The sequence below is a fragment of the Micropterus salmoides genome, unplaced genomic scaffold, assembly GCF_014851395.1.
Source record: "Micropterus salmoides isolate LMB-PRFRI ecotype aquatic unplaced genomic scaffold, ASM1485139v1 Ms_hic_scaffold_7, whole genome shotgun sequence".
Classification (NCBI taxonomy): domain Eukaryota; kingdom Metazoa; phylum Chordata; class Actinopteri; order Centrarchiformes; family Centrarchidae; genus Micropterus; species Micropterus salmoides.
In genome coordinates, this window is record NW_024044459.1 from 23,483,531 (window position 1) to 23,499,553 (window position 16,023).

The 16,023-nt window shown below is 41.7% G+C and overlaps 1 protein-coding gene across 2 annotated transcripts in view; it reads right to left on the reverse strand.

The window, feature by feature from the left end:
- si:ch73-72b7.1 (netrin receptor UNC5C) overlaps positions 1–14,190 on the reverse strand; it is a 206,995-nt gene extending 192,805 nt beyond the window's left edge. For both annotated transcript variants that reach the window (XM_038702904.1, XM_038702903.1), the window contains exon 1: positions 13,781–14,190. In XM_038702904.1, coding sequence (XP_038558832.1) covers positions 13,781–13,898 — 118 coding nt within the window. In that variant the 5' untranslated portion in view covers positions 13,899–14,190. The remainder of the gene's footprint in view (positions 1–13,780) is intronic.
- Positions 14,191–16,023: the final 1,833 nt, after the last annotated feature.

Below are 16,023 nucleotides of genomic sequence, written 5' to 3' on the forward strand. Positions count from 1 at the left end.
ATACAATGTATCCACTATGTAATGAACATCAATAAAAGATGGCATACATAATGTAAATCAGTAAAAAGTTAATTAAAAAACCAAGCCAACATGTTTCTGTTAAAGAAAAGCAGTCTTTTGTGCCCAGTCTAAGGTTGGTGCAGTCTCACCAACACCACGGAGGTGAAAAATATTTCGTTTATGGTGCCTACAGCATTCATAGAAAATGAAAAATTATACAGTAGCATGTCTTTCCAGAGACAATGTTCCTTTTACTCTAGATAATCCACAGACCCTATTGGGAACAGTTTTTATGGAACTATGTCTTCATTGTGAGTGTCACAGTCGAAATTCACTCACCTCGATTGGATTGAGTTGAAAGCAGAAACCTGAGAGACACATATCTTAAAACCCGGAATAAAACTACAACTACCTGCATGGCTCGATGCCACTTGAGAAAATGTGCTTATTGTAATTTGAATGAAGATATAAATTTATGATATCAGGATTGTGACTTTTTCCTCATGTAAGCTCTCTAATGCACATGTCACTGCACAGTCTGTATAACCATGACGGCACCAGTCAGTCTGAAACTCTGAAGCATTTTGTTATCTTAACTCTGTGCTCTGTAAATAATTCATCGAACACACCTCCCCTCCTTGGCTCTAAAGACCACAAGTGATGGACCTAAAAGCTTAAAGGGCTTAAACTGAAAATGGCACAGTGTGGAGGAAACTATTCTGGGAAGGTGGGGACTGCTCTTTTTCCCTGAATCCTGCAACATAGATGCCTTTCAGCTGGAGATTAAATGAGAAGTGACAACATTTGCTCTCAAATTCTTAAACTTAACAGTGCTGCGCATTTACAGAAAATAAATACTGTGTCTAATGTCTAATCAAATTTCTATTCATGATCACCATCATTAAAGGCAATGTTGTGTGGGATATTTCCATTAAGCCATGGCTAATACAGCAAAAGCAAGTATCACATGCATAACTGTCTACCACAGGTTCTGTATTTACAGTTCTGTAGCAAAATGTGATTTCAAGATGAAATTAAAGGTGAGTGAGCACCTGTTGAGCACTTGTTTCTGTGGCATTGTTGGTGATGTTCTTCCTCCTGTAGCTCCATTTGAACTGCTGAATGAATACAGTAAAATGCTGCACAGTGAGAAAAACTCAGAACTAACTGACAAGTCTGTCATTAGAAGCAAGTTTCAGTTCATTTTCAAACTAAAAATAAACTTTTGTAAGTTGACCCGGGGCCAAAACGGCAGCCCTGCCCTCATTCTCTGACAAGACCTCAGCACTGAGCAGAGATAAACAAAAACCCTGAAGGTGCCCAGAGGAAGAAGCAACACAAATAACCACAGCAACAATACAAGGATTTGGAGGAGCTAGAGGGAGCCGTGGGTATTGTCTGGCTGTAGTTCTGCTTCTTTTGAAACTGTTCCTTGGGTGTGGATGACATTTCTCAGAACAGAGATGTGGGGGGACACTTCAAATGTTTCCACAAAGTTTTCCTCCTTCTGTCTTTTGTTCAAAGTTTAAATTCCTCCCCTTCCCCCAGGAAGGAAGGAAGGAAGGAAGGAAGGAAGGAAGGAGAGAAGGGAAGAGACTCGGACCAAAGTGGAGAAAAATGAGTAGGAGTGAAGAGGAGACAGACACAAGACAGTGCTAAAGAGAAAAAGAGATGGACACAGAGTGGGGAGAAAACAGAGGGAGACTCACAGACACTTACTTCACGTTCTATTGATGTGGTGAAATAACCCTGCTGTGACACTATGGCATAAGTCTCACGCTCATCCATCTGCTTACAGAAAAAGTAACCCCACACACATGATGTCATTGGCACACGTGTAAAATATATAGCTTACAGATGGCTACTGGCCTAACGCAGTGCATGCCATGAAGCATATTTCAGCTTTATACAAGTGGAATACTAAATCACTACAGTACCTGTTTAAGATCAGAAAACAACAACATCTAAGCTATCTCAACTTATTATGATAACCAAAATGCCAAATGATGTCCAGTTTTATATCACAAAATTAAATTGATAATTACATTTATGCCTGGAAAGGTTGCCCAGAAATAAGATACATAACAGTTTGAACTAATTTGATACAAATATAATTAAAGGCCACAAATGTACAGGTGGCTTTTCCCGCCTTTTCCAAAACTGACACTGCCAAAATATTAGACACGGTTGGATCATGTCTGATATATTGGCAGTTGCAGAGTGACAGGATATACCAAACCTGCCAAGAACACAACGGCTACTGCATATGGAGACACAGTGTCTATCCACACTTAGCCAAACTAACCATTCAGTGCCATCGTGTGTGTGCGTGTGTGTGTGCGTGTGTGTGTGTGTGCGTGCACAAGTGTGTATGTGTGTGTATGTGTGTGTGTGTGTGTGTGTTTGTTGGCTGCCCTGTCTGGAAACCCCCTTGTATGCATGTTCAATAGGGCAGAGGCACTTGTTCCTTGGTATACTGTGAGTGTGTGTGTGTTTTCCCAGTATTGGCGGGCCAATTGAACCACATGTCATTGGACAGTGAGCCAGTTTGTGTGCTGAAAACCGTTACTGCACCACTACACCAGCTGTGCCTCGGGGAGATGATGATGATGGCAACAGAAAAAAAAATAAAAAGGAAAGCTAAAAAGCAGTAATATCTGTCTGAGGTGAATGGCTGAGTCCCAAACCCCTTTGAAATGTGCTGGATTACAGCCTCCGAAACGAACCACCTGTGCGTCATTGTGCTGTTTTGATGTACTCGTTGCGTAAAATGAACTTTCCTCACTGTTGGGACTATCAGGATGAGATATTTTCTATGGTTTCTGTGAAAAGACAGCTAATCTGGGCCTTTTGTTGTGAGCTGAGAATGAAACAAAGTGTGTGTGTGGGCCTCTAAAATTGCACGAAAACTCAAAAGCCACAGTAAGAGCTTGCACCCACAAAAAAAATAAACAATTCCAAAAAGTCCAAATACAAAACAGACCATTTTTCAGTTTGACAAGTAAAGAATAGAAACTTTTAAGCAGTAGAAAAGGTTTTCTGTATGGAATCAACACAGTATTAAAATTAAGTAAACACCAACATGCCCACACTCTCCTGATTAAAAGCACTGCCCCTCATTACTGACTTTGTTTACAGCCTTGAGGTAGCACTGTAAATTCTATTCGAAAAGGACTAGGACATGGTTCCAGTTGTTGCAATTTTTTTTTTTACTTTATCCCTGTGTTACTCCCTGAAGAACAGAGAATTAGAAACATACAAATATCATTTGAAAGAGGGAATCTTGCATATTCAGAGTGCAATTTAGCTCTTCCTTTGTTACATGAACTTTTTCATGCTGTGCCGTTTTAACTTTTCTTAGATCAAGCGCGCGCGCGTGTGTGTGTGTGTGTGTGTTCTGTGACTTTCATGGAAAATTGCATCTATATTTCATCAGCTGTCAGATCACAGCAGGGAGCGCAAATCTCCATCCTCCCAAAACACAGATAATGATGCGATACCTCAACATTTCATGAACAATGTGTCAGATGTAGTCTGTTTGATTTAAACAAGTGTTGATCCTTTTTAGGGATGTGTATTGATCACAATTGGAGTGGAGGAGTTCAAATCCCTGACTGAATCAATGAGACATTAAATGAGCTTTAAAATGTTGGGTTTGATTCAAAAGATTTGCAATCGAGTACTGCAGTTTAAACAAGGAAAACAGCTGAATCATTAGCGAGGGACACACTGGTGTCATGATGTCATCCCTTCATCCAGTCATGTCCATTTGCTGATTTAGGATCTCAGAACTGATCATTCTAAGACAATAAACAACAGCATAGTGGGTTAATTTATTTTACATCATATCGCATGAGGGGATGAAATCAAACACTTCTGTCCTTTGAGCAGAAATGGTCGCCAAAATATTAGTGCCAAAGTGGCACTTCATAGTAAAGGACTGTCATATCAACTATATTTAATTCAATTAACCTCCTACATGAAACAGAATAATGAGCTACAATGAACTTTGTTTTAAGTTATAAATCATTGAGGGTAGAAATACAAAATACCACAACCAGAGGGAGTGAGAAAGAGATTTTTTTTAGGGTCAATCCAAAGTTGTAGTTTTTTTTTTTTTTTAAATAAACATCTCTAAATGCTGTATGAAAATACAGCCCGGACAGCCAGAAGGTTCAAAGCAGCCCAGCAAACAAGTTAGCACACATGTGCAAAGACAAGTCATGTTGACAACACGCACACACACAAAGTCTGTGTGGGAGAGAATCAATGAAAGCAAAGCATAGCTGAAACATGCTATAAACAACTGCACAAAACAAGTCAGCAGGTCTGTACTTTTATAGCTGCACTGCTTAGTCACAACATTGAGCACCCATTATAAAACTGACTTTCACTCTGAAGGTTGTTGAGACATTGTAGGAGAGAAGCTCTTCAGTCATATCATTCAAAACAACTTTTAAGCCTTAATCCATTGACCGTATCACCACCCCATTTAACTTCAGCCTCTCTGGAAACAATCTTTCCCAAAAAAGTATTATCTGATTATCTCCACCAGCAGCTGACTCAGTGCTTATTAAATTTGGTACCAGAAGTTGACCCTCTGAGTTTTTAAGCCACATGAATAAAGGATTTTAGTGCCTTAACTGAAATGAAAATTTCCCCCAACAATCAAAAATTAAACATACCTTTTAATCTGATTTGAATCCAAACTGATTTTAATAAGACTGTCAAATATGAATTAGAAAATAAATAAATATGAATAATCTAATTTGCCACTGAATAAATATGTTGTGCACATGAAGTGTGGATTCTTCTTCAAATGTCAAGTGTCCAAAGTCTGTGTACATTTCCACTTCAATATGATACCAATACCAGAGTGATGTGTCCTATTTCTGTTCATATTGCATCTTTCTCATTTTACTCAATATTAAAGAGATCTCCCTGTGGGCAAGCCTGCATAACTACATCTGCACACCAAACAAAGACATTCAAAAACATGCAATAAAACACAAGGTATGAAATGCAGACCATCATAAGTTTAAGAAGAACCTGCAGAGAAACAACGTCCAATGTGTTCTGTGCGGTCTGATATTGGCAACAAGTGATTAATAAATTCACTTTGTTTTCATACTTGTGGACACAAAGGCAACCAAACCCACGAACAATAAGCTGATACATTTTTCATCAAGAAAAAAAAAACACACAAAAAAACAACTTATATACAGCTCTTTCACTCTGTAGGACCAAACTTTCTTAGCTGACTGACTCCGAACTTTTCTGTTTTAATATCAGGCCAGCTATCTCTACTCCATGAGTAGAGCAATAAAAAACAAAAAAATAAAATAAAACTGAGGTAAACATAGACATTACAGTGTTAACAGTTCTGTTTTAGCACTTAGCCTTGGGCAGTTTAAGAGGAAACCTTTTCTTTTTGTAGAAGACTGTAAAAAGGGAAAAACGGGCTTCTGTATGTCTTTCTCAATCACTGACAAACACACACAATGAACAGCAGAAATCAGCACTACATACCAGTTCACCTCACAGCAACTATATAACTGTCTCAATCTGTTTGTATTTGAAAAACAGCATAACCCGAAAATTTGACAGTTTTCATAGTGAGGGTAATGCAAAGATCCAAAGCCACTTTATGAGTGTAAATTCAAGTGGAGTGAAATTATTCAGCCATCCCTTTTTCACTGTTTTGGTTCTTCAAATCTCTTCCTTCTCTCTGAGAACTTTGATTAATTACTAACCCCGCAGCCTTTCCCTATCTCGCTCCCGCGCTTGATGTCCCTACTGTATATCCAAGTCACTTTATCTTTCTCCCTCCCACTTGCTTAAGTTTGCTCTGCCTGGCTTTTCTGATTCCCTGCCTCTTTCACCCCGATACAATCCCTTCTTTTTTTTTTTCCCCGGAGAACAAAAGATTTCAGGAAACAAGGCTTTTACAGTCAGGAGAGTCATTATTCTCGCTCTCCTTTCTCTCCTCCCTCCACCTACAGTGCCTTCCTACCTGTGCTGCTCTGGGGGAGTTTTTAAAAAAAGCACTGTGTGCAGGGATAATTCTGGAAAATAACAATGTGATATTTCATCCACACACACACACACACACACACACACACACACAAAAATGGACACACAAATGTGCATTCTCAGCAAAGTACTGACTATATTCATTAGCCACTTAGAAATGCTGTGTTCAAATGAATCAAAGCAAACTGCTTACACGTAATCTTGTCACCCGCGGAGTAAAATATACCGGGTTCCTTATTACAGCCAATGTGGAGCCAAAATTAGAGAATGGACTTGTTGTAGCATATGTGTGTCTATTTTACACAGTGTGTTTGTGTGTGCGCCTTTGTACCAGTCTTACACAATAAACTGTAACTGAATCGTACGTTGTTTTTTGTGAATTCTTGCCTGCCTGTGTGCCTTAGTCCCTTCTTATTCCTAAGCCTACATGGGGTACAGTACAGTAAATTACATCATGTCTACAGCAGGAGAACAGGCAACCAGAAACCTTTTTACAACACATGCTAAATCCCCCTTTTCATGGCATCCTACAGAATTACAATGTACTCTTTCAAAACAGGCCTAACTCTTGTGTTTGTGTGTGTGTGTGTGTGTGTGTGTGTGCACGTGTGCAAAGTGCAGACGTAAGCCTAGGAGGTAAAAAGTTACAGTGGTGATTATAGTAATTATGGTTTCAGGTTTTTGCATATTCCTACAGATGGACCACTAGATTACCAGACAGTTTTGGCACGGAGAGAGAAAGGGGGGGGGGGGGGGGGAGAAAAGAGTTACTGTTGGGGGTGAGGGAGGGAGGTTTTGGCTTGAAGGAGCAAGAAAGAGTGACACAGGGAGGAAAAGTGGCTAAAAGGAGGGGGAGGTGGAAAGGAGAGCAGGAGAGGGAAAGAGTTACAAAGGAAGACAGAATGTAGTGGCGAAAGATACGAAGAAGAGAAAGACTAATCCTTCAGGCGGCTTCTCAACGCCACTCAGCTTGCTTGCTCGCTCCCTCCTCCCCTTCCTCCTCCTCTCCCCAATCCTCTCTCCACACTCAACCAAGAGTTGAATGGGCATTTACAGTGCAGCTTTGTTTCCTATCAAAAAAGAGCATGAATGTCAAATCTCCACATATAGACAAACAAAAAAACACCTTCCCCTTTTGTCCTTTTACTTCTCCTCTCTCACTCTCTCCATTTCTCAGTGTGCCTTAATGTTTCTACTCTTAACCTTGTCCCTCCTTTCTTTTTTTTTCTTCCTATCTTCTCTCTCACTCTGTCAATACAGGACAATGCCCACAACAAGCTTTCAATGGAAACAAAAAAAGGACCCGGGTCCAAGCCTCGTGGACCCCCTGTTGCGGCACGTCGTCTTTTCTCAATAGCAGCTTAATTACATATTCATGGTGACACAAATAAGACTCTCTTGCCCCAACACACAAACACGCTGCTCAGCCAAAGCACCCAGCACCCATCTGCTGGTCGTGTGTCTGCACTCAAGGAATTGTTCTTTTCAAACAGAGCGCACGTATGTAGACATGTGTTGTCTTTGGTGTGTGTTTAAGGGGGGACACCTGCGCAATGATGTGGCTCATAAGGTTTGACACTTCATAAATCGGTGATAATACTGTAAAAAACGATACATGCATCCCCAAATCTGCAGCCTGTCTTTAATGCAAGCGCCATGAGCAAAAAATCTGGAGAAGCAGCAGATTGGTACTCTGGCACAGATCCAAAAAAGTGTCAGCAACACACACTGGTAGGGGCATGGGGGGATTAAACTGAAAAAGCATAAGTTGGAAGTGTCTGTAATCGCTTGCCTCCAATAAGCGCAGTGTGCCGCACATTGTTCTTGACGCAAGTAAACCAGCCCAGGCTATTTACTGGAGGTTTTATGGTATCAAATAAAATAAATATATAGACATGAAAAGCCTAAGCTGCCGGCTGTGGACAGAGGCAAGGTCTTAAAACATAGAGATACAGGGTGAGATTTCAATGGCAAGCAGCTGGCATGGTGTGGGGCTCCATTTCTCTACCTATCTCGGTCCTCCTTTCCTTTCCTTTTTTCTTCCATCTATCTGTATTGAACCCGTGTGTGTGTGTGTGTGTGTGTGTGTGTGTGTGTGTGTGTGTGTGTGTGTGTGTGTGTAGGCAAACTCTCTCTCCCTCTGGCTGACGGATGGGTTTCCATGTTTCTGTGACAAAACACACAAACGCACACAAACACATAATGTCCCGCTGCTTGTGGGCCCTGTTCAGAAGCACAACAATATGTCCACTGTTTGGGCCACACACTAATTAAACATTGTAAATCTAACTAGAGAAAGGGACAGAGTGCTGAGAGACAGTAGCATAGGATGAGGATAATTAAAAAGGGAGCTAAAAGTGAAAGAGGCAAACTGAATGTCAGAGGTAGCAGATGGGAATGAGAGATTGAGTCAGGGAGAGAAATGGGGATAAATGACAGGAAAAGAGGCATTGAGGCGATGGACGACAGTACAAAAATCTGTGGCCTGGCACTCGGTGGCATTGATTCACTGAGCCCAACTGTTTATTATGGGAATCAAAGACGCCCACTTTCTACGTGCAGTATGCTGCAAAAAATGAGAGAATTCATCTTAGATTAAGCTTTACCAACATCATTTTACAGTTATGATTTATGTGTTCTGTAATGGCAAATAAAAACTTTTAGCTAATTCCATTTTGGTCTCATGCCCCATTTACTACAATATTCCACTGTGTTTCTGAATGCGTCTTATCTTGCAGTGTAGTATAATGACACAACTTTAACAGACAATGAAGTAACTGTACTTCTGAATCTGTGATCAAAAACACTACAACAGGCTTATCATTTTTTGCAGTGCAGGGCTGCATGGGACCAGTGGGAACTATATAGTAGGCCATTGATTGGGAACAAACGGCGTTCTCTCCAAACACCCGCCCCACACACAGCACAGGCGCGCGCACACACACACACACCCACAACTAACTAAAACAAAAAGCCTGGAAATGAGAGCCCCAAATGAGGCCTTAGGTTTCGCAGGCCATGAAAAATTCATAATTCCAGATCTTTACATGAAACTCTAGATGGAATTAGGCCCAACAGCAGGAGACGCTGGGAATCAGTTTCAGAACATTTAGCTTCTCCTTTCTCTTTTCTCTCACTCAGCCCGTCTCTCTGGTAAACACGCACACATTCACACACACACACACACTCTTATGTTCCATCCTGGGTTTTCCCCTGCGGAGAGGGAGCGATAGTGAATGGTGCAAGTGGTGTGACGCAGTTTGTCGACACAGCCATTTGAAAACCACACTTGCGCTTTCAGAACCGGATTTCATCTCTGCTGTCCTCAAAGAAAAGCCTGCCTGCAAAGTTCTCTGCCGCTACACAAACAACCCACGTTCAGGCTCTTGATTCTTGAAATAGGCCGAGCTGTAATTGCTATGTGTTCCAAGCAAACCATGTATAAAATGCTAAGAGCTGTAGGTGGACAGACATTGTCCAGCATTTTCACAGTCCAACATGAAATCTACTGAGATGGATGAACATGCAAAGGCCAAAGGCAAGAGAAAAAAAAGGTCAGTATAATCCATTCAGCAACTAACAGAGGGCGCAGACTAAAAGGATAGAGAAAAGGTGGGCGGAAAAATACCTCATCACACTTAAAGTAAGAGTCTATGAAATGTTCGGATGAGTAAGCAAGGATAAAACAAAAAAAGAAGGCACAGAGGGAAATCTGCCATCACTAGGCTGCTGCTAGCAGCAGGAGGGTCTCCTATACAAAACAACCCCAGACACAGTCAAAGACTTCCTTTCACACACTCCTGTGAACGCCTGTCCGTGCACACACTGGTACGCTCACATACACACATGCAGAGAATGCAGACAGAATGTAGCATTGTTTGACCACAGAGATATCTTGCTGTGTGTGTATGTGTGTGTGTGTGTGTGTGTGTGCGCGCGCGTGCGTGTGTGTGCGTCTGTGTGTGTATGTGTTAGTCAGTCAGCTTGTCAAGTCCTAGTGGAGTGATCAAAGCTGGTACAAACCACCCAGAGAGATCTCTCCCTTCCTCATCTGTTCACCCTTTCCTTCGCTCACTCTTTCTATCTCCCTCTCTCGCTCTGATACTGAAAAAGCATTAAATTTACCACATAAAACTTGCTCAGCCAATCGCATAGCGCTGGTTGGAGCAGCGCAGCCAATCAAATTGGCCTATTTAGTTCCAATAATTCCCAGCTGTCCCCCCCCCTACAAGCACTGAACCCTGGATGGCTGCAGTGCACCATGGGACAGGATCAGAGCATAATAGGAGACAGCATGGGGGCTCTGGCAATATCATAATGCCAAGTGCGCGCGCGCGCGCACACACACACGCAACAAAAGGAGCACCGTTATGATGCCAAGTTGACACACACATATAAAATCACAAAATCTCCCACGTATAGACATTCTGGCACGCACATGTACACAGTAACACACATACCACAGGAGTTTTCTGAGAACATCCCTAAGCTGCCAAGTTCATGAGTACACACTCACACAAAAAAAACACCCCTCATGTGAGCACTTTGAGTACATCTTTACACCTCTGAACCACCAGGTTCGCACATACACCTACACACCTGCACAGACAAACTTGAACACAAACACACACACTCCCACATATTTATTTCAAACTGTGTTGCTATCTAGTTCAAGGATATATGTTCAAACAAAGTGATAAAGTATCTTAGAATAAATGTGCTTGTTAAATTTAAAGAAAAGTGCTTCAGAGCTAAAAACACAACATGGCACAGAAATATGAACGTCTGTAACCAGAAACCAACAGCCGAACTGTGGAATCTAAAATGATTGGGATGGTAGGGGCCGTATGAAGTAGAAACACAACAGCCACAACCATATAGCAGCTGAATTGTTGAAACTGACCATATCACAGCTTGGTCATCATAATAAACAAGAGGACAATTCAGACTTTGCAGAGTGATCTTGACACCTATTCATTCCAGATCAAATGTAAGGGGGGGTTAGCTTATAGCTTTTCAATAGGCCAAGAGGCTTGAGGGTGGGGCTTATTTAGAAGGCTGACACATGCACTCAAGCTTGCATGAAAAGATCTCAACTAACACTCTCCTCTCATTGTGTGTGCGCATGTCTGTGTGACTTTTCCATAGTGTAACACAGTTTCTATAGCTCAGAAAAGCTAGGAGAAACATGTCTACATCCCAGATTAAATAAAGCTATGTGCTAAAAGAAGTTTCATAATTAAAAGCTTAGGAGAGACCTGGAAGTAAAGCAGAACAACAACATGGATTGAATTAATTCTGTGTGGGATGAATATATTCAAAATGATTTTTTTTTTTAAACATCTGGAAAATAGGAATATTTGAGGGTTCTTATCATTCGTCATTATTAGATTTGAGTCTGCAGCAGTGCCAGCATGATTGCCACAAACAGCATCACCCTGACCATCATTAGTCGTGACCTCAAAAACAAACTCAGCTATTAAACTGACCAAACCACTTATTCCATAGTGGTGTTAAACTGGAGGCAACAGCTGGCCAGACACTCAAAGATGCAAGAGCAGGACTAAAAAGCAGAATAATTTGTTTAAAAACTATTTGTATTTCCCATTGAAAAAACAACATGCAATTGTATGTAATGTAATTTGAAGGAAGTTCTGATACCTGAACGGGCTGCGAATTGAATCCAGCACTGATGCACAGACAGGATCATATGTACACAAAGCAACCCACAGTTAGGTCAATGTGTTTGCGTGTTCTGCCCCATTCAACAGAACAACTAATGGAGTGAGTCCTCACACACAAAGAACCAACTTCAGAGACATGAGTCAAGTTGTTTGGAACAGAGACATAACAGGCAAGCCCAGACTAGGAGGGAGAGGAGAATCAGAGAAATCTAAACTTTTAAAAGGGCGAGCAGAATGAGGGAAAACTGCACTTTTCAGGAGTGTGCAAAGATTGGGGAGTTTCATCTGCCTGAAAAGCATCAACAGTTTTAGTTTCCAATTATCAGATTTCTCCACCAAAGTCAAAATGAGTCGCATGTTGGTGGCGAGGTGCAATTTAACAGAGGTGGGTGAAAGGCTACTCAGATCGTGCCCCTAAATTGCAATGTATCGATTTAACAGTAAACCAATAGAGAGCCGCCAAAATGAATATTGGTGGGTGTTTCTGAAATGTTGTTCCCCAGGGCAACTAGAGAAAGGTGGCGGCAACATCATGTCCAATTACTGCCCAAATTCAGTACAAAAACCCTAGGCCAATCAGTAATGTCGATACCAATTTACTGACGCCATGCTGGTGTGGACCAGCCAAGTTACTGCATCCTTTAAGAGGCTTTCAGTAAGTTTTATTATGGAGGGCAAAGATTAAGGTAACACAAATCCCTAATAGGATATTAGAATATTAGACTATAATAGGGGAATGAAATCCACCATAAGTGCCTATGATAAGGTCAAACTTCCTAGGTTATGGAGACCATACAGGAAATGTGTGTGGAATTAAGCAGCTTGGGAAAAACAACAGATGCTTTTATGAACATTAACAAGACACAAGTTCTCCATGAGAAGGTCACAGAGTGTGAAAGACAGAAAGATGTTGTCCATCTTTCCGTTCATCATTGCCTAGCAGCAGTACATCACACTGTGAATCTCGCAGAGCTATTCAATGAACCAAAATAAAGATGTCTCAACAGTATGAAGTTAGGCTACACTTGTTTGGGCGTCACTGAGTCTGTGACCTGCGATATCCTCCGCAAACACCAGCCGCTGAGTGGATGCACGTCACTCTTCAGAAATATGACTTTATTATTGTTAAAGTATGTTTTGCCTCACCAGGGGTTAATAGTGGAACATAAACACTACAGCGTATCAGTTTAACAACATGGCATTTCATATGGTGCGCTCTCTTTGGATTCTCTCCTAAGCTAATGATGGTAAGTTGAGGATAGGTTGGCATTTTATCTCCAGTGTAACCATGATGTTTGCAGCATGCTTCTTCTGACTCGAGATTTTGTTGCGAGATTTATATAATTAACCTTATGGAATTTACCAATAAGCTTCTGGCGGATGAGCTGAGTGTGACTTTTGATCAATTTCCCCAAAGAAGCTTCGCCTTTGTATTGCGAAGTGCTCTGCAACGACACATTAATAGTTGACTATAATGTGGACTCCGTCAGTTTTCACTTATTCATTTACTTGCAACCTAGGGAGTTATTTACCCATTTGAAAGTGAAACAGGTCATGATGAAAAATCACTGCAATATTCAGTTCCGACAGGGACCTAAAGTGCCCACGATCACCACCACGTTTCTCGGGAGTTTTTGCGGTCACGTTCGTGTTTATCCTGTCCCCACTAACGGGTCGAGACCACATATACATATTATATGTATGGACTATAGTAAAATGTAAAATTAAATTAGCCCATTAGGGTGTTTCTCGCAGCGAAAGGTGGCCTGTGAGTTTTTCCTTTCAGTCTTCACACTTGAACCGGGAGAAAAAATGCGCAGTTCTACACCTTAAGACACTGACCGTTGTAGCAGCCGCTCATCAGCATCAGCTCGATTTAAATGGAAAGATGGCTTAAAAAAATTAAACCTCTTCGGCAGCTACTTCAGCCTCCCAGCCTACTTACAGGCATGCCGCGCCACTGCCACACAGCCGCATCCCGGCGACGAAGCAAAGGTTTGATCGCTCTGAAACATTTCAGGTGTAGGTGTTAAAAAGATCCAAAAGACGCTCTCCAGCCTTACCTTGGGCGACTGCTCGGTGTGCGAGCACAAGGAGAACCAGGATCCCCGGCGTGGCGCACATCCTCACCAAGCTGCAACCCCCGTGTCCTATTCCACTTCTCAGTCCACTTTTCCTCATTACAAGCAACGCGTAAAACACATAAACACACACAAAACTCCTCGGTCCACGGTGGGGGAAACGAGAAACCCCCCGCTCCTCAACCACCACCAGCACAGGGTCTGCTGATTGATCAAACGAGTTCAAAACCAAAGGTGGGTGAGTGTACAGCCTCGAGTCCCGATGTCCAAGTCCGTCTTGGAAGGCGCAGGTTAAGCTGTGAGAAGAGAGAGGTGGTGGAAATAACCAGTGTCCCTTCACTCGTGTCAGCTGCACTGCTGCCTCGCCACTAAGCTCTGCTCTTCTCTCCGTGCGCTCGCTCCTTCTCCGTTTACGCAGAGAGAGAGAAATGCCACCGCCCTCTGGCTACCATACTCGACTCTCTAGTTCTCCTTTCCCTCTTTCATACTTAAGTAACATCAAACGCAGAATACAAATAAAATCGCACTTAGAAAACACCTGACTCTTCATGACATTTTGTACTTCATGACGTTTGTTTTTGTTGTTTGATACGTTCAGGGCTGTCACCTCTTCATATTTTCCTGCAGAGACTTTTACAGATCCAGAGACAGATTATTTTTACTTTCTGGGATTAAAACAAAAATCTCCTGGTGCGTAGGTGTGTGTGTGTGTGTGTGTGTTGCGCTACATCTGCTTAGTGTTTAGTGTTTTAAATCCATATATATCTATTGTTTGCGCGTGTGCCGGCGTGCGCGTGCCTATAGTTGATGCCGGTGTGGAACACGTTTTCTCCAAGAGCTCACTGTCTGATTTCTGCCCCCTGACGGCCACGGCCGTCGGACCTGCAAAAGGAAGTACTGTGTCCACTGTATTGCAGCCAAAGTACACTTGTATAAAAACTAAATGATGTAAGCTTGGACAACTGTAAATGGTTATAAAAAGAATATGATGAAACTTCATAATTGATTTAGTTTATCTTGGTGCTTGTGTGCAGTAACTTATGGCCATGAAATGGAGGTCACTGACCCAGCTATTGTACATTTACCACTCCATCACAGTGTACATTATCTCAAAGTGGGTTACAGGGAAAATGCGGTAACACAACATAGATACGAACCCAGCAATTTGTTCAAATCTATCAAGAGTGAATGGTAAAGAGTAGCAACGTGTCCTTCACTACCGCCACAAACAAGTTATACTAACTGCGCTACAAAATAAAGATGTTTACAGGATAATGAAACATTATATTGCCATATATATCATCTTGAAAAATGGTGACCACAGGTTTGTTTTATTGTCCTGATTCCACATTTCCATATTTATGTCAACACATCCATGTGGTAATAGATCTAAATTTCTGTTTTTGAAGATGCCATCTTTGCAAAAGTGCATTCAAATATGACATCTACTACCACTACGTACAACCATAGTGTCACCTTGAAATGTCCTCAAGAAAAAGATACAAATTTAAGTGAGTGATGAATAAACTCAAAACAAGTTCAATATATAGTTGTATGTGTGTTTGCATCTCTCACACAGTCTTCCACCTAACATAACTCTCAACAGTGTTGCGGCACAGTCATTTGAGCAGCACAGCCTGGATCATGCATTGTAAATGGCAATAGTAAAATATGTGCTCGGTGCCATTTGTCACCACAGCAGCCCCACAGCTCAGTGACTACCACTGGAAGTAGCTGCTACCCACAGGGACCTGTAAAAGCCTTTTTATTCTGCCACTTTATTGGGAATGGGAAAGCAATAAGTTACACAAGAAACATATGGCACACTCGGATATGGATCAGCACTTACACTAGCAACAGTCAATGGCAGTGGGATTTTCACAGTTCTATGTGGTAGTACAACACATATATATATAGCTTATTTGCACTGCCAAGGACTTACATGTAATATTTAAGTACTGCATTACATGAAAGTTTAAACATTTTGTTTAGGTTAGAAAAATATATTTTGGATGGATTGCCAAGAAATTGTAATAAATTTGGTGATCCATTAACATTTCGTCTAGTACCGTCAGGGCGCATTGCTCACTCACCCTCTTGGCAGAGGTGAGAACCAGTAACAAGGCTGTCTTGAGAGATAGCATCTTCAAGGAGGGCTGTTCCAGGGGCTCATAGGGATTTGATCTCAGAGCCTTTAGTACCAGTGGCAGGTCCCACTGGGGTGC